Source organism: Frieseomelitta varia, unplaced genomic scaffold (assembly GCF_011392965.1).
Source record: "Frieseomelitta varia isolate USP_RPSP 00005682 unplaced genomic scaffold, Fvar_1.2 scaffold_177, whole genome shotgun sequence".
Classification (NCBI taxonomy): Eukaryota; Metazoa; Arthropoda; class Insecta; order Hymenoptera; family Apidae; genus Frieseomelitta; species Frieseomelitta varia.
This window is the reverse complement of record NW_025109494.1, coordinates 343863-364804: the sequence shown is the minus strand read 5'-3', so window position 1 is coordinate 364804 and position 20942 is coordinate 343863. Positions and strand designations below refer to the sequence as shown.

The following is a 20942-nucleotide window of genomic DNA, read 5'->3' as shown; positions in this document are numbered from 1 at the left end:
AACAAAGTATTATGAATTTTCCAATAAAATGAATTTCGATTGAATTTAATTTGAATACACTTTTTGTTCAGAAAAATGAAAAAATTTAATATTTTATTATGTGTGAAAAATGTGTCAGGAATGTTGAATTAATGTTATAATTATATTAATGAGATAAGACTAAGAATATCAATCACTGTAGGTAATAAAATTAATAAATTAAATAGTGAAAAAGAGAAAGTACAATGGAAATATAAATTTTTATTTTACTATGCTTCACTGTACAAAATGAAATACAATGAGTTGTCTTTGTAAAATTCTAGATAAAAGGATTTAGGTTTCATTTAATTTATTTATTCTGATAACCGAAACATGATTGCTTGCACTGATGGCCTAGTGTGAATCGTATTAAGAGACCATGAAATCTTAAATTTTTCATTGATATTTAACCCGGGATTACCCACGTGAGAGTCTCTAGTTGCCGGGATGTACGTGCGCTAGACCCCTAGATGGGTAATCTCGGGTTAACACGAAATATGAGGTACTTGCTATTATTCGGGGCATGAAAGAATGTAATCATAAAAATAAACATGTATATTAGCACGTACAAATAAAATCATATAACAATACTTGAGAGAGAGGAATCGCTTATTTTTCCGTTCCACAAAACTTCTTTTCAGCTTTGTATTATATATTTATATACATTTGAATACTTTGCTGTACAATTCGAAATAGTGTTGAAATTTAGTTTACAAATTAACACTAAAATGAAAAACATTACTGGGTTTCACGACAGGCTCATTAAGTAATAAAATAACATCGTAATTTTTAGAAATTCGGAAAAAGAAAGACTAGTTACGATAATATAAAAAGAATTTTGTAGTTAAAATTAGTTTTCAAATAAACATCACAGTCTTGAAATAATTTAGAAAATCAAATTCATAATATTCGTAAGAACACACCTCTAAATATATTCCCTCAAATTTCCAATTCGTTGTAACATATAATTAATTTACATTTTAAACGTGTCGTCTATCTCTACTCTTGTAGAAAGATGTAAACACTCCGTGGGTATTATATAAACAGAATACACGTTTCTATAATATTGAAACTCTACTTGTCAGTTCATAACCCTTTGCAGATGTAAACTTTCACAGAGTAATAACTTCTGTTTGAAAAATAATTCAGGAGTAATTCAAGTCGAATAAATAACAAAAAATCGTAGCTTTAGATTTTTAGGTAGATTTAAACGATACTAATTTAAAAATAATTTTGCTAGGTTATGTTTTTTTTATTGTCACGTAGAAAACTATTGTAAATTGTATATTAAATATAAGTATATTTATAAAAAACTAATACTGTTTACATTGTCTTAAGATGTTGTCCCTTATTAAATATGAATTGTGGCCCTGAAAAGGGCCATTTGGTTTTAAGAATTCGAGAATTCCATATCAAGCAATTATTTCTTTGCTGCTGATTTGACTGCTTTCGATGTCGCGGCCTTCTTTGGTTTTGGTGTTTTCGTTTTAGCCGCTGGTGCTTTGGTCGTCTTCTTGCTCTTCGATATAGCTTTCGATTCGGTCGCTGGTTTAGTTTTTTCGACTTTTTCGGGTTTCGGTGCTGCCTTAACGGCTGATTTCTTTACAACGGCAGATTTCTTAGCACTTTCAGCCTTTTTCGGAGAGCTTGGTTTCTTCGTCGAGGCAGGCTTTCGTGCCGGTGTAGTTTTCTTTTCCACGGATTTCTTAGCTTTCTTCAGTTTTGATACTTTGACAGTTCGGTGAATCTTCTTCGACTCGGATCCCTTAATTGTTGACAGTTTGAATGATCCAGAGGCACCTTTACCTTTTGTCTGAACAACAGCGCCAGAAGTAACGGCCGATTTTAAGTACCTTTTTATGAATGGCGCCAATTTCTCTCCGTCAACCTTGTACGTTGTTGCAATGTATTTCTTAATCGCTTGGAGTGATGATCCCTTACGGTCTTTCAATTCCTTAATGGCAGAATTTACCATTTCGGAAGTTGGTGGATGAGACGATTTCGGACGTTGCGATTTCGCAGACTTTGGCTTCGCAGTCTTCTTGGCTGAAGTGTTACTCTCCACACCTTCCACAGAAGTATTCCCACCATGTGTCTTATCCTCCATTTCACCAATTATTAATGCAAATAATCCCTTCTTCGTCAAATGAAACGAAATTCAGCAAAAAACAATTACACGACTCATGTACTGATAATACTGAGAAATGATCAGGCACCCCTGTTTACGCGTATATAACCAGAGAGCGCCGACCATAGAGAGAGGCCTGCTGAATATGTTGAGCGCTGGGTTTCTCTAAAAACGGTGAAGCGGTAAATAATCGTTTAAATTAAAGTATGATTATTTAAAGTAATGCGTCGATCAAGATACAAAAAGTACATGAACAAATAGCCACGTGTATCTGGTTTTATTTAGTAGCTTTTATTTCCCACTAAATGCTATTTGCTTTCGTGCACGGCATGATTTTCGAACGAGTATCTCTTCACTGCATCAGGATAGCTTGTGGAAAAATAACAATAATTCTTCAGTTATCGCAAAATTAATAGGAAATTTTCATTATTAATCATTCTAGTAGGACCGACGCTGCTAATTATCAAGTATTTTTCGTGAAAATTTGATTAATGGTTGTAAAATTACGAATTTAAAATAGGCACTGCCGGAATGCATAGTCTTCTAGAGAATGGACGACGAAGCCTGTCTTGATGTTTTATAACTCAATGATCTATGGTATAAAATTGATGTAATTTTAACTGAATCGTACATCGATGACATAGAATAATGGTAAAACAACTAAAATATATAAAGAATTAATCGGGGAAAAAAGCGATTCAGTACGTTTGTCTCGAATGTGATGCACAAAAGTCATAACCTCATTAGTGAATAAAAAAGCGAGATATTCATTACAAATCATGCAATATTGTTTGATTTTTCTTCCTTTGTTAGACTTAGACTATATTTTGATAAAAACATTAAATTTATTAGAGTAAAATTGTCATAGAAAAAAAAAATTTCACGAAAAGGGAAACAATATATTGATGATGTGAGTCTAACATGAGCTTGCTGTCAAATCATTTTTATTTTTATAAGATGGCAATAATTATTTAGAATCTTAAAACACTTAAATAAATTCTAAGAACCGATAGCGGTTCTTAAAAAATAATTTTTTTTTTTAATACATAATAATATAAATCATGTGATGTAGACATAAAGATTGCATTATAAGATGGCTACTAAGCATCTATTGCGCGTAAAAATCTGTTACAGGTTTTATTACAACAAAATGTTAAATTCTCCTTATATACATCATAATATAAATATATAAGAGATATAATAGTCATATGAGATATAATGTAAATATATAAAGTGATTGTTTCAATGCGAATTATGGAAAATTATCGAGACAGCTAATCATCTGACATGAAAGCGATGCTTAATTGTCTAAAGTAGACATCTTGCTTTAAACATCATTTGTTATATAGCTATATAATATCATTAATTCTTAATAAAATGTTTTGTTTAGAAAATTGTTACACTATAATACTTTGTAATCGATATACAGAATTTATTTTGTTATTCCTTTATCCTCGTCTTTTGATGTTCTAATCTACAATTTTACGTTTTTTGCTTAATACGTATTGTGGCAATTGAAATTCATAATGAATTATGTATATGTGTATGATTTTATGTAATTAATCAAGTTTTTTTCGCACATATACGTACACATATAAACATAATTTACATATCTATAGACGAAGTTATAAAAGTACAATACGTTTACATAGGGTGCGCCAGCAGTTTGGGAAATTCCAACAATTTCAGCTATATCTTTCGAAATAATGTTACATAAAAAAATTTCTCAATGAATAAAATAAATGGTATTTTCAATTGTCGGAAACTTCGAGAAGGGTGTTTTCATTTGGAAATAGCAACTATAACTCTTAAGAAATTTATGTTCATGGTTTACACAACTGGCAGCATATGTGCAAAAATAAATCGTACTTTATTATTTTAATTTAAGATAGTTATGGCAATGTACAATGGTACACAATGGTTTATATAAATAGAAAAAGGTTTAATTTTTAAAAATTTGGAAAGACTTTACAATTGTGTTTCGCTAAAAATTAATAAAAATAAAATTAAACGTGTTAATTTGTTCTATCTTCTTTTTTCATAATTAAATTACAACTCGTTTTTGCTAAATTTTCACATTGAGGTTATGTCCCAATTATTTAAAAATAACATTGAGTTTGGAACAATTGTCTAAATACATGCGTATCCAGAATAATTTTAATGAATTCATCGTAAAATTTAAACGTAAATGTTCAATTTATGTTTCACTTGCATTTAATAATTGTTTAATCAGAAGAAAAATAAAATACGTGCAAATGAATCTGTCGCTTTGCTTTTTTCAATTTACATAATTTAATGTGAAAACAAATTCCAAACAAATAAGAACTGACAGGATAGATTAGCCGAAAACATAAGTGTTCTATGCAAGCGCGCGAAAATTTATGAAAACGGTGCGGTAATAGTAGTGACAAAACGTTTTGCAGCAGCCAGTCTCTTTGGGTGGGGAAAATCAATAGGAAAACCGAGTTTAAATCGCAAGTATGGGTTATTAACGTTTAACGAATAAATCGTGTAGTGATATTTTTTAATATTGCGATATGCGTGTAATATATTTGTGTTCGTGAAATCTTTACAATGACGCTTTCAAAATGTGGCGTCTCTTGATAGACAACGGGAATTTGACTGAATATAGTGTGCACTCAGTTAACGTTAACAGCTGTGTTCAATAAGAAGAAAATGTTAAAAAACTGCGTGATTGATGCTTCTTGACATCTAATTTGAGGAACAAGATATCAAGTACAACTTAACAATGTTGGTACTTCAAGAAATTTTGTTGGTCTGCCTCGCATTGTGTACTTTGTCGCAAATCAATTACGTTAAAAGTACACATATTTCTGGCACTTTTAATACAAAGGAATTCTTTCGTTTCCTCATAAAATTCGGTTTCCAAAAAACCGATCGTCATCGGCAGAGAGATTCATATGGATATATTTTCGGTAATGTGACATCAAAAAGCCACTTTCCTGTTCCAATCACATTAGCAGTTTTGGATCGTAGTCATTTTTTAGAATACTATGGTAATCGTACATTAAAAGATAAAAACACTGCTTGCACTCTTATGTTCAATACTTTAAATCAAAGTTCTTATGATGTACACTGTAACGAAGAAGGACAAGATTTTTTAAGGTATATGGTTTCTTTAAATTTGCTTCTATATTTTTTAAATTCTTTAAAGTAATATTCTGTAATTCTGTAAGTTTTTAAAGTGACGTTTGAAACTTCACTTAATTTCCTTTTTTTATGAAGGAGAATACCTTGTCCAAAAGATAAATTATGTCCGGATGAAGATTCCATATGGAACATTGTGAAAGGATATCAATTCACATACGTCATACAAGATTTTTGGCAGCCACGTTTTTGGTATATGAGCCTAGTGGCATGTTATAGAAATACAACTACTTGTCAGTGGGAATACTATGATAAACATGACGAATTAGAATATGATATTTGGCTAGTAAATGGAAATCCAAATACTAGTGGCCTAAATAGCTTGACATATCAGTTTTCGTATGACAGACAAAATACTATAGAACTGTACTTGTTGTTTTTTATGTGTTACATCATACTTGTGCCATTGCAATTATATGCTGTAAGATTACAAAAGCATCCTGTAACCAGATTATTCACAGCTAGTCTATTATTGGAGTTTATAGCAGTATGTTTAATATTGATACACGTGTTGAAATTTGCTCTTGACGGAGTAGGATATGAACAGTTAGAAGTTGCTGGAGATATTTTTGATATTTTATCAAGAGTGAGTTCCAACAAATCATTTTTTCTCTTTTTAACATATGTTATATTGTAATTATGTAATTTTACATAATTATTTTTATGCGGTTTAGACATCATTCATGTTACTTCTTCTCCTACTTGCGAAAGGATGGGCAGTAACTAGAATGGAATTGACATGGAAGCCATTGGTTTTTACTATATGGCTTTGTTATGGAGTGGTTCATATTCTACTATATGTGTGGAACATGGTATGTTTTTATTCATATTTTTTCCTGTAGAAATGTAATTTCATTTAAGTACAGAATTAATATTTTCAGACTGAAGTTGACATTATTGAAGATATTGATGAATACCAAACATGGCCAGGCTGGTTTATACTTCTATTTCGTAGTGCAATAATGATTTGGTTTTTATGTGAACTTAGAAATACTATGACATATGAACATAATACTCAGAAACTAAATTTTCTACTTCATTTTGGCGCATCATCATTGGTTTGGTTCATTTATTTACCTATTATAGCACTTATTGCTCTTCAAGTAAGTGCATTATGGAGGTTCAAACTCTTATTAGGTAAGTATATCATAAAATTATAAATATGATATCATTTTTATTTATGCATTTTATGTTTGTAGGTATTACATATTCTGCTGATTGCTTTGCATATTGTGTAATGGCACATTTACTTTGGCCAACAAGAAGCGAACAATATTTTCTACTTGCACAAGGAGCTGATAATGGAGATGAACTTGATGAATTTAATGAAGCGCCACATGTATTGAATAATTATGTAGAACCTCCAGAACTTACTAAAATAATTGCTTAATGTCAAGACACAAAAGGCAAAGCATCACAGATATGAAAATTCAAACTTATAGTTTGACACATGCTGTTTGCCAAATAACAAAAATTTTTAGAGTTGATATTACTCTGCTATATACTTGAGACTGACATATTCTGAACACTGTGTAATTAGAGATACACTAATAATCAAATTTACATTTGTGATAGGAAGTCAATAATTGACACAATGAAGAATAAAATGGGTGAGTATGATATGAGTATCTTTAAGTAATTTTCTAATTAAAAAAAGTAGATATAAATATATATTGTTATTTTCTAATTTAAAAAAGTAGATATAAATAGATATTATTTTCTATTTCTATTGCTTATAGGGTGTTTGGTAATAGATGGTAAAGAATTTAAAGGTTGCTTTTATAAACCAAGATAAGATGAAAATAAAGAGGAAAAAGAGTTTCATTTGAAATTTTATTTAGAAATCGATATTTAAAAATCGACCAAATGGAAGTCCGGTAGAGTTCACTAAATGAATATAGGGCAACTTAAATAATGCAGCAACGGCGTATAATTAACCCGAGATTACCCACTCTGGGGTCTAGCGCAGGTACATCCCGGCGACTAGACCCCCACGTGGGTAATCCCGGGTTAAGAAAAAGGTAACAATATGTAAACATAAGACAAGACAAATGAAAAATGTATTCTGCAGTATATTCATATACAAACACGTATATACGAAATAAAAAATGAGAAAACAACTACAAAAATTAACATAAATAAAAACAATATCCTAAATTATTGCGATAACTTAGTTCTTCCAACACGTTTTGGTTTCGTCAATTGAAGTCTGTTTTTCTGAAATTTTTCTAAACAAAAAATCATTATGGTAGGAAAATCGCTTTTAAATAAGAATACAAGTCCTAGATATACTATCCACCAGATGTGTTTAAAGCATGTTTATGACCACTAAGTCAATAAACACGACAATAGACATAGATATGTGTTGGTAAACTTGAGTCATTTTATTTTTTGTCATTTTGCCGGATCTTCGTATTTTATTTCATTTTTACGTGCCAGTAATTAAGTAAGTTACCAAAGTTTAATTTTTTATTTTATTTTGATTAATAAATATACTCTTTAAAATTTTTATCGTCCTTTGCAAAATATTCTATATAACTTTTATGCCATTGTACATAATAATAATTAGCATAATAATAATCAGTATTTAACATCTAAGGGATTATTATGTTATATATAATGGTACTTGTATACATAGTCTTTATTTATATTTTCTACTATTTACAATACTACTAAATGCAATCCTATCACTGTAATGTAAAATGTCGATCTTAGAATGTCATACTCTTGAATCATAAGAATTTAATACCAATTATTGATTTACAACCATTATCTATTAATTATATGTAAAAAATTCAATAAGGTAATCGTACACAATTGTATTCACGAAAGATTTTAGTTTTCTTAATCTTTTATTGCTTATTATACATATTCTATACTTGTGTACATTTCCTTTGTATCCAAACTATTTTAATGCACATTTTAGGAAAATATGGAAACTGAAAATAAACTGATACAATTCTCTTTATATTAATTTTATTAGCATATATTTGTAAAGACATGTATGATTCTAATGTATATAAATGAAATTGTTCATCAATATATTATACATAAGATTCTTATAAAAAATATCCTATATGCATTAATAATTTTTTCAGTATTATATTGCAGTAGATACTGTATTTGAATCAATAGAATTATTATAAATGTCTTTTATATGTATTTTAACAATGGTCATCTTAAAATTTTTTTGATCTAAACCTATTTTTTTATATTTTTTTTAAACAAATTGTTTAAATAAGTGGCGTCACAAAATATTCAAATATATTCTATTTGAAACATATAATGATGCTTTATGCAAAAGTTTCATTCATTAGTATTGGTTCATGAACTTACAGCCAACTATAACTTCTTTGCTCAATCTTGTAACAAATTAAATATTAAAATAATAAAACATTGATCTAATATATTCATAAATTGTGTACATGTATATTTGAAGATACAATAATTCTAATATGCTAATACTTACAAAAATAAATTATTAACGATGCAAAAAGTTCTAAGACCATAACGTTTTCTTCATAATAAAGTCACACTAAAAAAGATGTAAATAAAATAATTCTAAAAAAATTGTTTATGCATAGCAATGCTTTTTTATTTTATAAAGAGGATCAAAATGTTTGATATTCCTAGGACATGTACAAATGTTCATTCTATTTTTGGAGTAAAATTAATGTATGTGAAAATACCTATTATTGATAGATTATGGTACTTTCAAAAATAAAAAAACAAATATATGCAAATTATGCTGGCATAAGCTTGCATGCAGGATTGTGTGTCATGAAATAGCACGATAACTAAAGATATTCTAATTAAAATTATTCTGTATGTATGTTTTTTAATACATAGAGTTTTTAATAATTACATTTTGTTGATATCCTCTTGTATGAAAGCTAAATAGAAAAACAATGCTTTAGTAATTAATAAAGTATTAATCAAAACATAAGTTTTAAATCAATTATAAATTTATTTAAATAACACTATTACTTTCTATACACTTTTAATAAAAATAACTTTATAATAACTTTAAATGTACAGTAAGATTATCTATTAAATGTTTTGGACCAGGCCCGATTCCAAGAGTAGATGTTGTACCAGGTGTTAATTCAGTTCTACCTGCATCTTTTATTATAGAAATAATTAAACCAGCTTTACGGGCATTACTAGCTAATAACATTAGTTTCTCTTCATTAGATATTCTCAACACAATTTTAGGTTGACCTTGCACTAACCAAGATTCATATATTTCTTGATATTTCTTATTAGCTGATATTTGACGATAACATTCTACTGCTGCATGGGCACATTGAGCAGCAGTCTTTCCCTTTCCCATAGTTATATCTGATCTTACGACTAACACCATTTTATAATGTTCACTCTTTAAGTATTTTATAGGATGAATAAATATACGTTTTATATAATTTATTAATGTCATATTTATTTATTTGAGTATGACTCCTCTCTTTTTCTTTGATATTCTTCCATACACACTCTGAATTTTTGTACTTGCTCTTGACACTTTCTCCAATCTTGACTTTCTGCTATACACTCCTACAAATGTAAAAATAAAAAATTAAAATTTTTACATTATATGATTCTATAATTACACATGTTAGGTTAATACTTGAACTTCATAATGAATTTCCATACACCCAGTCTTTTTTAACATTTCTTCAACAGGATCGACAACATCTTGTTGATGCGTAGTTAAATTAGGAATCATTTTACATTTGTTATATTGTTATATACAAAATATTAAATAATTTAATATATAATAGAATTGATAGTTTTGAGGTTATTCTTCTACTGCATTATGCCATAACAAACTATATGTTATTACATAGTACTATGTATATCTAATAAGTTGGCACATGAAATGATATGAGTGAATATCAAGTCAAAAGAAATACTCATTTCCTATGCTTACTGTTATGATTTTATTTGCAAATGTGAAACTTTTGGTTAGTATACGAGTTTATTTTTACAATTTTATTTTTAGAAATAATCAGTTACACTTTTTTTTGTTCCTCTATTTCATGCGCCAATTTACTAGCTTTACAGTAAAATAATGAAAATACTGGCAACAATGTTGGGATCATTCGATGTAAATATAACCTTATCAATATAACTCTCAATTTTGTAAAATATTCATTTGCAGTAGAACATGCTGACATACTAAATAACAATGAACAATAGGTAATAAGTCAAGTTTGTTATTTCTTATTTATATATATTAACTTTTATTTTAATCTTTTTACAGTGTTTTAGTAGTATAGTATATACAAATATTCTGTCCTATTTATTTCAAATGCACATATGTAATTTTTACTTTACTACAATTATAATATCTATGTATAATAACAAGAAAGATTAAGTATATATAAATCAATTTTTGTAGGAAAAGGTTGATCGAATCTATCTGTACATTATAGTATAAAATACTAAAAGTAGGACTCCTGATTCCCGACATTTGCAAACGCAGTGTTGCCACGTTAAATATCACTACTCGCATCTAAAGTGAGCCAGTGAAAGAATAATTATATGTACAAGCCACTAGCCTCGATGTGTGTCTGCAGCTAGTGCCTTGAGTTCTTCACTAGACGACAATAAGCCGTGGTACAGTAGAGTAAAAAATATGACAAGTAACATGTTTTACTATACGTGCATCCAATATTCCATTCTTCGATTTTTATTTGTTACTGTCAGTCGGATACATGAATTAAATTAAAAATAGTGTCGATGATTGTGCACTCAAATACTGGTCATAATTACGTCCACATTGGGGCGTTAGGTGTTCATCTGCCGGCCGTCAACTGCAACATTTTTGTAAGTATTTTTCGCGTTTTTCTTACTATGATGACTTAAACAACTTTCCTTTTCTTAAGAATATGATCATCAGTCACAAGAAACTGTTTAATAAAGATGTTTCATTTATAATTCGTGTTTTTTTTTTCATCGTAATTCGCAAAATAATATAACAATCCCATAATTCCATAGCACGTGGGTGACGCACGTTAACTACGAATATCGAAATGAAGTGTTACTATGTTTCACTGATTTATGCACAGAGATATAATCACTAAAACTTTCATACTTAAATCAACTTTGTGGTTAATTACATCACTAAAATATATTGGAGAAAGAGACATTCAATTATTTTACAAAGAAAACTTGTGCCAATTAAACGTACTCTATTTCCAGATTTTATATATCGTTACGCATTACTGCATTGCATTCGTATTGATTCTGTCCATAAAAAATCAAATTACATCACGTACTGGAAAATGAATTAGCTTCACATTGGGGGCAGGCATTAAATATAATTGGTGATATAGTTAGACAAGGTCATAACTATTTTAATTCATATATGTTACTTTTGTCAGTCACGCTACAATTATCAAATAAATAAATAATTATTTTCCGTAACGTTTTTCGGAGTTTTTATTTAATTTTTATAGAAAAATGTTTTCTGTGTTAATTTTTTCATTTTAACAAAAATGTCTTAAAACAGAATGTACATGTGAGCAATGTAAAGTTGAAATAACTATTACATAATTTAATCATGACGTCATGTAAATATTAAAAGAAAATCTGCTTTTGTGCGATTGCAAATAGGGAGTTTTATATTTTCGCGCCAAGTAGTACAGCGACTTAAAACAGCAGCAGATAGAAGCTTTAGTTCCAATTTTGCCGCTAGATGGCTATGAAGATTTGTTGTTTTCTCACAAGTGCTTAATTTCGCGTTCAGTTTCTATATAAGAACAGGTCACTACTTATGCTTTCGGGTAGTCCGAAGCTTCCCAGGTAAAAATCAGCGCATTATGCGGCCATTTTACAGACCACATCATGTGTCCGGTACTTTTACGTACAGCCTTACGACCGTGTCGTCATCGAAAATTGTTTGTTTACTTTGTAAAACTAACTGTGGAAGTAACACTGGACTATCTTTTTGCAATTTTTATTTCAATAATTGTATGTATTTCGTTTCTTGCATACATGTAGACACTAAATTTTGTTTCTTTGCTGTTTCATGACTTTCATTTCAGTCCTTTATTTATTGCAGTTTATATCCGGAATGTATTTGTTACAGGCTTTCATTGAATAACAACAGCATCATTTTTATTCTGAAGTTCACCTTATCTATATCTACCTATTTGCAATTTCACTTTGTATATTGATAATTGAATTATTATTAACAAGCCAAACTAAGTAAGTGTTAATTACACTGCAAAATGAAACATTTAACGCGTGCTTGTATCCTTGATTCTTAAATTAAATTTTGTACCAATCGAATCATCTTTTTATCTCGATACATAAAATTGAAAAGTTCTTGGAAAAATTAAAACGATATATGCTGTAGCTGATTATGAGTTTCAGTAGCAAAGTTGAAAAGCGCGGGGATTTATGAAAATCCTACTAACGACAACGGGAACCGCGCGAATTTCGAGGCAACCGGTGGGTTCTAACGATTGACAGTTAATTTTAGAATCGTTAGTCGTTGCCAGTGATGACAACAGACGGACGACAAAGCGTCTCTCGAAGAACGAGATACGAGGAAGAACACGATTTGCGACTTGGGATGATACGTAATCGGTTTTGGGTAAGACGAAGCGAGAGGTAAGGAAAACAGAAGGTGAACAGACAAAAGTACACCGGTGCTTTGCGCGTATTCTCTTTGGCCGAAGCGTGCCCGATACATCGGAAAGTAGGATTAAAATGTACTAATAAGCACGATTTTAATAACTGACTTTCGTTTTTTTTTCTCTAGTTAGAGAGCCGTGTAACGAATCATTCGACTTTGACCGTGATCGGAGACACAAGTAGTCGTTGTTGCGTTCCTGTTTCGTGAAAATTTGGCGCGCGTTTCATTTTCGATACTGCTGAATTATTTATCGACCGATCATGGAGGAAGAAGCTGTGGAAGGGATTGCAACGAAAAATGGGGATCCGAATGTGAATGAAGAAATGGAAGAGGACGAGGATGGGACATTCGACGATTCCAAATTCCTGGAGCTGGAACGCACGCAAACTGGTCGCAAGACGAGTATTTTCAAGTATTACTCGTTCAAAGAGAAAGGTGAGTCCGATCGATTTGTCTTTGATAAAATCATAATATTAAAGGAGTCTTCACATCGTTGTCAATTTTAGAAATTTACCAAGAATTATTCGATTTTTCTTAAGTTTTGTTAGGTTGTTTGTAAGTTAATCGTTTTAGCCGCGAGCGTTTTACGTGGCGACAATGTTCTTATCAGAAATATTTTGTCGTTAATACGCGATAAGAGGAAATATCAACTTTTAATCCGTCGATATTGATTAGCATTTATGAACGTAAAGAAAAAAACAAAACGACATGTTACACATGATAAAAAGTCAGAAATTTTCGGATCGGTTGAAAAAAGCATAGAAAGACGCGTGTTTGTAATTCCGCATTGCATTAGTAGTGGCAAAATACAGAAAGATACAGGATAATTAATCACGCACTGTGCGACAGTGCGTGATTAATTATCCTATGTAATCCTGTGTAATCCTGTACAATATGTTACACATTGTAACTACATTTGCATATTTTGTAGCTCGTAGATATCGATGTATGCGTACATCCATAACACAAAAGAGTTTGATAAAAAGATTTCAAATTCAACGTGGCTTATGATTTTGAGTGTACGTGTTTTAAAATTCATTGGCTCTAACACTGTAAATGAAATTGTTTAAATTTTAAATTTTCAATTACTATTGGTATAATATCAGTTGGTTTATGAAATAACTGTGACATTCAATGTTTACAAAATAATGCTAATACTCGCGAGGATGCTCTCGTGTGAGAAATATACATATTTGTATTGAAACACGTGATATCGAGTTTTGCAATCGAAACAACGAGCATTGGCATCATGTATGCAACACCAGGTGGTGTATAATGCATCGCGTGAAGTATCACGAGATTGATGACCTCGTGTCTTGCGGACTTGCGGATTCCATTGCCAAATTATGCGAGTATAGGATCGTTATATTTTGAAGGTAAACATGATCAAATCAGGTATTCAAGGGATCACGTGATTCACGATCACTTTAAAAATAGTTTCTGGCTTTCGAAACGAGGAAATTTATATACATCGTCTTTTATTACCGTTGAGCAATAGAGAACTTATACTCACGTTATAACATATGTATGTTCATATTATGATATTCCAATGCAAAGCAATTCATTAATTAGAATTAAAAGAAAACCGATTACAAGTATCGTAAGATGCGTTTACATATGTATGCCCCAATTACGGTAGATGAGAAGAGAGACGTCTTCAAACGTGAAATTAAAAAATGCAAAAATATTTCAAAAACGGTCACACATTACGATGAGCTTCGTTCCCTCAGGACTTTCGTCCGCTTTTTGCCATTAAAGAACAAACTCGATAGCGTAACTCGGTCGAATAGCACGGACCTATTTCACAGACGAACAAAGTTAAGAAAAAGGAGGCAAAAATGCAAGTTAATAGCTTGTTATGTAACACCGCGTAAACAATTAAGGATTGGTACTTTGTACAATATTAAGTGTTACTCGATAATGACGCGTACAAACATATCTACCACTGACCAATCCGGCCCATTTTTGCCGCACAACGTCACGATGCATTCCGCATGCTGAAAGGTGACATGTTTCGCGCGTGTTACACACTTCGAATTGTATTCCTGCACGTGCAGTTCCTCAATGCAACGAGATCGCGTGTCGTACTGTTATTCGGAGCAACTTGCAGGAGAATCTTCTGGACTTAAATTTGATCGAAAGTTTTAGATTCGAAGAGTATGCAGCAAAATTTACGAGTCAAGGAAGTATGGCATATTGAGCGTATTGGAAGAAAGAATGAGAGACCGTAATGAAAAAGGAGGAACAGAGAGAGAGAGAGAGAGAGAGAGAGAAAGAGAGAGAAAGGTGAAAGCATGAATTTTTTGGAATTTTTCTCTTGTGTAGAGTTCTTCCACCTAAGGAAAGGAGATCCTTATACACTACATAAAATCTGATATTAGTTATGTTTACTTTATTCTTATGATGAAGATTTGGGATTTAGTATAAGCATTTTTTGTGTTGCAAAGAACGTGTCGAATGGTGCGCAACGATTTTTAAGAAGATATTTGGGTTATTACATGTTGTTAATTGATACTTTCGGAAAGATGAATGATGTTAGATCTGTGTTATAACTGTACAATATCGAATTATTATAGAATGTATACAGTTGAACAATGTCAATAATAATGGCACTCAGATCACAAAATTTTTACCAGATCTGTTACAGTTATGAATCTATATTTACATAGATAAGCTATATTTATATTTACGTAACAGTAACACTTGACGCAAAAAGAATTGAGTGTGACAACAGCGATAAATAAAAAATTCTACGTCTTTTCCTGGAAAAGAAATACGAAGAGGAAAACTTCATTCTATGATATTCAAACACTTATACAAATATTAATATTCACAACATACACGTTACATTATATAACATGTACTTTATATAATTTCGATTTTTTCTCGAGATATTTTTTTTCTTGTGACCTATTTGCGTATCTGTTACAAGAAAGTTTCGTTTCTAAAAAATTCATTCTATTATCATTCTTTCACAACTAGTAATAGATAAAGACTTTCTTGAGGATCAACAAAAATATATTATGTTTCAAAAAACGATTGGAAAACCAGTTTAAAGTTCATATGCTGTATATGCATATGGTACCAATGGTGGCAGTGTCCTTTGACATAAATTTCGTACGATTCGACACGCTATAACCATATACATAAACACATAACATTAATAAAATACATTCTTTATGTATCGAAATACACATCTTCCCTCGTGTTCTTGTATCACACGGTTATCTCAAATTTTGTAAACGACAGAGGAGGAAAAGATAATTAGCCTTCAGTGACAATAAATTTACGTCTCTCTTGCTCCATTTCAATTTAAAAAGCCGCAACGATACGCACATGGGCATTTCCGCTTCTTTCACACGACTCGACACATCACAACGAGGTACACATCTTCCGTGAAATTTGTACTGAAATCTTTCTTCATCCAAATTCTTTCTTCTTCGTTTGAACTTGTAAAGGGATTTTAAAGTAAAACAAAAATAATAGTTTTTTCTGTAAGAAGAATTTAGTGACGTAATTGAAGGTATAGAGAAAATAAAGACGATTCAAAAGTGTTTATTTCTTTAATTGAAGAATACAGTGTTTTAGTCTGTGTTTCTGTTTTTTATCAGTAAGTATTTCGATCTTCGTGCGATCTTCGCGCAAGGAAAGATGAACCCTCTTCAGTGAAAAGAATTGAATTTAGTACTATTGCGATTTCGTACTGAATTTACCTTAAATTAGTGAAGAAAATAAAAGGCTTGTATCACCAAGTAATTTTTGTCGATCAGATTAAGATCAGTAATTGATTGATTTGATTAGCAAACGATCGAAGAACAATCGATGAAAGTTCAACTTAATATTGAGGAGCTTACATATATAGATACGTAGAAAGCGGGAAGTTAGAGGAAAATAGGTTTCTAGATTTGTATAACGTTTCAACATAGAATACAGAGCGCAACAATAGATAAATTTAATAACATAAGCTTATTGGATGAGAGTTACAAAATGCTTTTGCAAACACAATAGGAGATTAATAGTCGGGTTGTAGGAGAGATTTCACGAAAGTTGCGTGCGAACCACGTGTCTAGCTCATCTCTAATCTAATTATCATCGTTTCAAGCAACATACGGGTTATCGAAGAACATAATAAAGCATGATAATAGAACATGAATATTCTTCATTATGTTATTAAGTTTTGCCTTTGTAACAAGAGTAGGGCAGAATCGTTACATCCATCTCGATGTCAGTAACATTGTTTGAATGAAATCGTAGGACGTATATTATAAATAAATGTCGCGTCCTTCTTACATTGAACTTCAAGATTCTGCCTGCCAGATTTTGCAAACGTAACGTCAATGCAATGTTAACGTAATGTTAACGAATTAAAATATTGCGCTTGTCTTCCAGATACAATGCCGATCTCGACAAAGAAACCGGGTCCCCTTATCGGAGTAATTGATGTTGGCACGCGGACCGTTCGTTTTGTGGTGAGACACTGTTATAGTTAAATGTATGGTTATAGTTAAATGAGTCGATTCTCACGTTAGATCCTATTATACTGTCAACGTATATGTCGCTCATATATATACAGTTGTTAACATTAATGACTTACTAACTAAACGTATATCTTTCTATGAAGGAAACATGAAATTGACTTGTATTGTAGGTGTTCAATGCAAAGCATGTAGCTGAAGTGGCATCTCATCAAATCGACGTAGAACAAATAAGTCCGCACGAAGGATGGGTGGAACAGGACCCAAAAGAGATCCTTTTTGCAATAAAAGCGTGCATTAAAGATGTTATTCGGAAATTGGATGTGTTTGGGTCAAAGGTGGAAGATATATTAACGATCGGTATTACAAATCAAAGAGAAACTACATTAGCATGGGATGCAACGACCGGTGAACCATTACATAATGCGATAGGTGTGTTCTGATAATAATCGGATTGATCAAATACAGAATATCCATACAGAATGCTTATTAATGCTTTTATCATTTCAGTGTGGTCCGATATAAGAACGAATTCCATTGTCGATCAAATAATAGCTAAGTTTCCGGATCAAAGTAAAAATCATATTAAACCATTATGTGGTTTACCAGTGAGCCCGTATTTTTCTGCTCTAAAAATTCGTTGGATGAAGGATAACGTGCCCACTGTTAGAAAAGCGATACGGGATAGGCGATGCAAAGTGGGGACAATGGATACCTGGGTTGTTTGGGTATGTGAGTACTGTGGGCTTGAACGTAGAACTTGTCTAGGATACGAAAACAATTATTGTACCTTACAGCAAAAGGAATGAGTAGATGATGACATTCATGATCCAGAGAATTCATTGAAAAATGGTTACAGAACTTAACGGGTGGCAAAGACGGTGGATTGTATATTACTGACGTAACGAATGCATCAAGGACCATGTTAATGAACATAGAGACTCTTTCATGGGATCCAACATTATGCAGATATTTCGACATTCCTATGCAAATATTGCCAGAGATTAAGAGCAGCTCTGAAATTTATGGAAATATTGCAGTTGGTCCGTTGAAGGGCATCACTATATCTGGTGTAAGTTACATTTCTCATGTATACTTCAGAAAATTCTATATATATCTACGTCAAATATATAATATTTGATATTTTTAGATTTTAGGAAATCAGCAATCAGCGTTAGTCGGACAAAATTGTTTAAAGAAGGGACAAGCGAAAAACACCTATAGAAGTGGATGCTTTTTGCTATGTAATACGGGAACAACAGTATGTAATATAGAAAATAATATGATTCGGCAGAGTGTTTGATCAGAAATTATAAATTTTTACAATTTTTAGCGTGTGTATTCTTCTCATGGATTAGTTACAACGGTGGCATATCAGCTGGGTCCAAGAAGTCCAGCGGTTTATGCACTGGAAGGTTCAATTGCGGTAGCAGGTGCTGCTATTAAATGGTTACGAGATAATATGAAACTTATTAAGGATGTTCATGAAAGCGAACATTTGGCTCAAAGTGTTTTTAGTACGGGCGATGTATATTTTGTGCCAGCTTTTACAGGACTGTACGCTCCGTATTGGAGAAAAGATGCGAGAGGGTAAATATCACTTTATCAGAGCCTGATATGAGATCCTAGTATACATATGTTTACTTAGACTTCTATTTTTACAGAATTATTTGTGGTCTTACTGCATTTACAACGAAACAGCATATAATAAGAGCATCATTGGAAGCTGTTTGTTTCCAAACTAGAGATATTTTGGAAGCTATGTATAAAGATTGTGGTTTTCCATTGACCAAATTAAACACAGATGGAAAAATGTCAACAAATAATCTTCTTATGCAACTGCAAGCAGATCTTTGCGGTACACCAGTATGTAAGTACTTTATTAAATAGTTTGAGAGATAAATAAATGTATGCATTAATGCTCATATATTTTAGTCAGATCAACAATGCCAGATATGACGGCGTTAGGTGCTGCAATGGCTGCAGGTCATGCAGAAGGTATAGATGTTTGGGAATTAGAAGGTGAAAATATAGAAACAGTACTTAGTGATACATTTTTACCAACGACAACGCCAGAAGGTAAAAGATTTTTAAATTTAATGATGTCATATTTTATCTTTCATAAAATGTTTTTTTTTCTTTCTATAGAAAGAGATGCTAGGTATAAAAAATGGAAGATGGCAGTTGAAAGAAGTTTAGGCTGGGCGGCAGTAAAGAAATCTGATCAAATGACAGGTAAACTTTATAATATCACGCAAGAATGTAAGAATATTATGAGTGTATTTAAAGTTATTTATTATTCAGTTATATCCAATTATTCGTAATTTATCTCGTTATTAATTTTTTATTCCGTTATCTGCATGCGTTTATTATAAATAAAAAGAGCCAGTATATTGATGGTAATGCGATTTCTTCATAAAATAGTAAAATTAAGTTTTTAATTTCCATTAAGGTTGTTTAGTAATGATATACTGTTTTGGGTGATATTTTACATATGAGTAAGGTGATATTTATATATGAGTGAAACTGTGTGAGAGAATATTGAGTATTCACAATTGAGTTTTAAACCAAAGCTCAATTATGTTTGATTTTTTTAATGTTCCAGATGAAAGATATTACGTACTGGCATCCATCCCTGCAAGTTGGTTTTTAATGACAAGCTTCATTTTATTACGATTAAGTTATTATTTGGGAAATCGGTGACGACATTTATATTATTATAACGAAGGATCATTTAGATAGCAAATAGCCTATATTGTATTGTAAATGCAAATAGGAGTATGGCCGTCAAGCCTTAATTATTAAGTAGATTATCAGGCCATCAGTAATTAAAACACAAAAAAAAAAATAGTTCAAGAAACTGCTTCAATTCAGTAGAACAAATAATATTTCGAACTTTGCAAAAAAAATCTATATAGTTCATTAAATGAAGCGCTCAAAGCAAAGAACTTTCAAGCCATTAATTTTAAAGGAATATTTCAAGGAAGAAAGTATTAGAAACAATGCACATGCATGTAATGACTTAAAAAATTCACTTATTCGTTATTTTTTATTGACTATTGATGCAAGATAACGTGGTATTTCGCGAAGCATTACTGCCAAGAAAATAGACAAAGAATTAAGTATAGTTTTGTATAATTTTGTAGAATTGTAAACGTTTTTTAATATTTTAAGGATTTACAATTAATTAAATTTTTATAATTTAGTCTATTCTCGTCGCTTTATTTTGTACGTTCAATTCGTCTGTTATATTGTCAAAAAATCGTCTATGTACAATGTTAAAGCTGTTGTATTATAAAATCAACCATTGGAAATACACGTTCGTCTTGTTTTATTAATGCGTTCATTACTTCAGTTTCGAATGGAGCATTACATTTGCCCAACAATTGTTGGGGAAAAAGGAAAAAACGAGAGATGTAGAAACATCACTTGCTGATGTGTGTTTCAAATAGAGCGCGCTAAAGGAGCGCCACGAAGCGTCAAGCGGATGCAAGTGAAACTATAATTAACG

The 20942-nt window shown here is 31.2% G+C and overlaps 5 protein-coding genes across 10 annotated transcripts; 2 read left to right on the top strand and 3 right to left on the bottom strand.

Moving 5' to 3' along the window:
* Positions 1-552: 552 nt before the first annotated feature.
* Positions 553-2218, bottom strand: LOC122538769 (late histone H1-like). Its single transcript, XM_043673123.1, has one exon. It carries the CDS (start codon positions 2123-2125, stop codon positions 1439-1441), a length of 687 nt encoding a protein of 228 aa, XP_043529058.1. The 5' UTR covers positions 2126-2218; the 3' UTR covers positions 553-1438.
* Positions 2219-3897: 1679 nt separating this feature from the next.
* LOC122538767 (integral membrane protein GPR180) lies at positions 3898-7457 on the top strand. Its single transcript, XM_043673121.1, has 7 exons — positions 3898-4056; positions 4570-5272; positions 5393-5900; positions 5989-6126; positions 6196-6451; positions 6514-6924; positions 7054-7457. The coding sequence occupies exons 2-6, from the start codon at positions 4896-4898 to the stop codon at positions 6702-6704; spliced, it is 1470 nt and encodes a 489-aa protein (XP_043529056.1). The 5' UTR covers positions 3898-4056; positions 4570-4895; the 3' UTR covers positions 6705-6924; positions 7054-7457.
* On the bottom strand, positions 4138-9749 carry LOC122538773 (peptidyl-tRNA hydrolase 2, mitochondrial). The gene is made up of 2 exons (XM_043673127.1): positions 9315-9749; positions 4138-4155 (listed from the first exon to the last, which is right to left on the bottom strand). Exon 1 carries the CDS (start codon positions 9747-9749, stop codon positions 9330-9332), a length of 420 nt encoding a protein of 139 aa, XP_043529062.1. The 3' UTR covers positions 4138-4155; positions 9315-9329.
* LOC122538776 (cytochrome c oxidase assembly factor 4 homolog, mitochondrial) lies at positions 9733-10149 on the bottom strand. Its single transcript, XM_043673131.1, has 2 exons — positions 9939-10149; positions 9733-9865 (listed from the first exon to the last, which is right to left on the bottom strand). The coding sequence occupies exons 1-2, from the start codon at positions 10035-10037 to the stop codon at positions 9752-9754; spliced, it is 213 nt and encodes a 70-aa protein (XP_043529066.1). The 5' UTR covers positions 10038-10149; the 3' UTR covers positions 9733-9751.
* A 260-nt stretch (positions 10150-10409) lies between these two features.
* LOC122538765 (glycerol kinase-like) lies at positions 10410-20765 on the top strand. Of its 6 annotated transcripts, XM_043673117.1 has the most exons (14): positions 10410-10510; positions 10713-11140; positions 12801-12931; positions 13083-13391; positions 17346-17425; positions 17605-17863; positions 17942-18159; positions 18291-18503; positions 18582-18692; positions 18765-19021; positions 19096-19301; positions 19367-19510; positions 19580-19666; positions 20037-20765. In XM_043673117.1, the coding sequence occupies exons 4-14, from the start codon at positions 13217-13219 to the stop codon at positions 20132-20134; spliced, it is 1848 nt and encodes a 615-aa protein (XP_043529052.1). In that variant the 5' UTR covers positions 10410-10510; positions 10713-11140; positions 12801-12931; positions 13083-13216; the 3' UTR covers positions 20135-20765. The 6 variants fall into 6 exon arrangements, with proteins under 6 accessions (XP_043529052.1, XP_043529051.1, XP_043529050.1 ...); XM_043673116.1 differs by lacking the exon at positions 12801-12931; XM_043673115.1 differs by lacking the exons at positions 10410-10510; positions 10713-11140 and adding an exon at positions 12405-12523.
* The last annotated feature ends 177 nt before the right edge of the window (positions 20766-20942 follow it).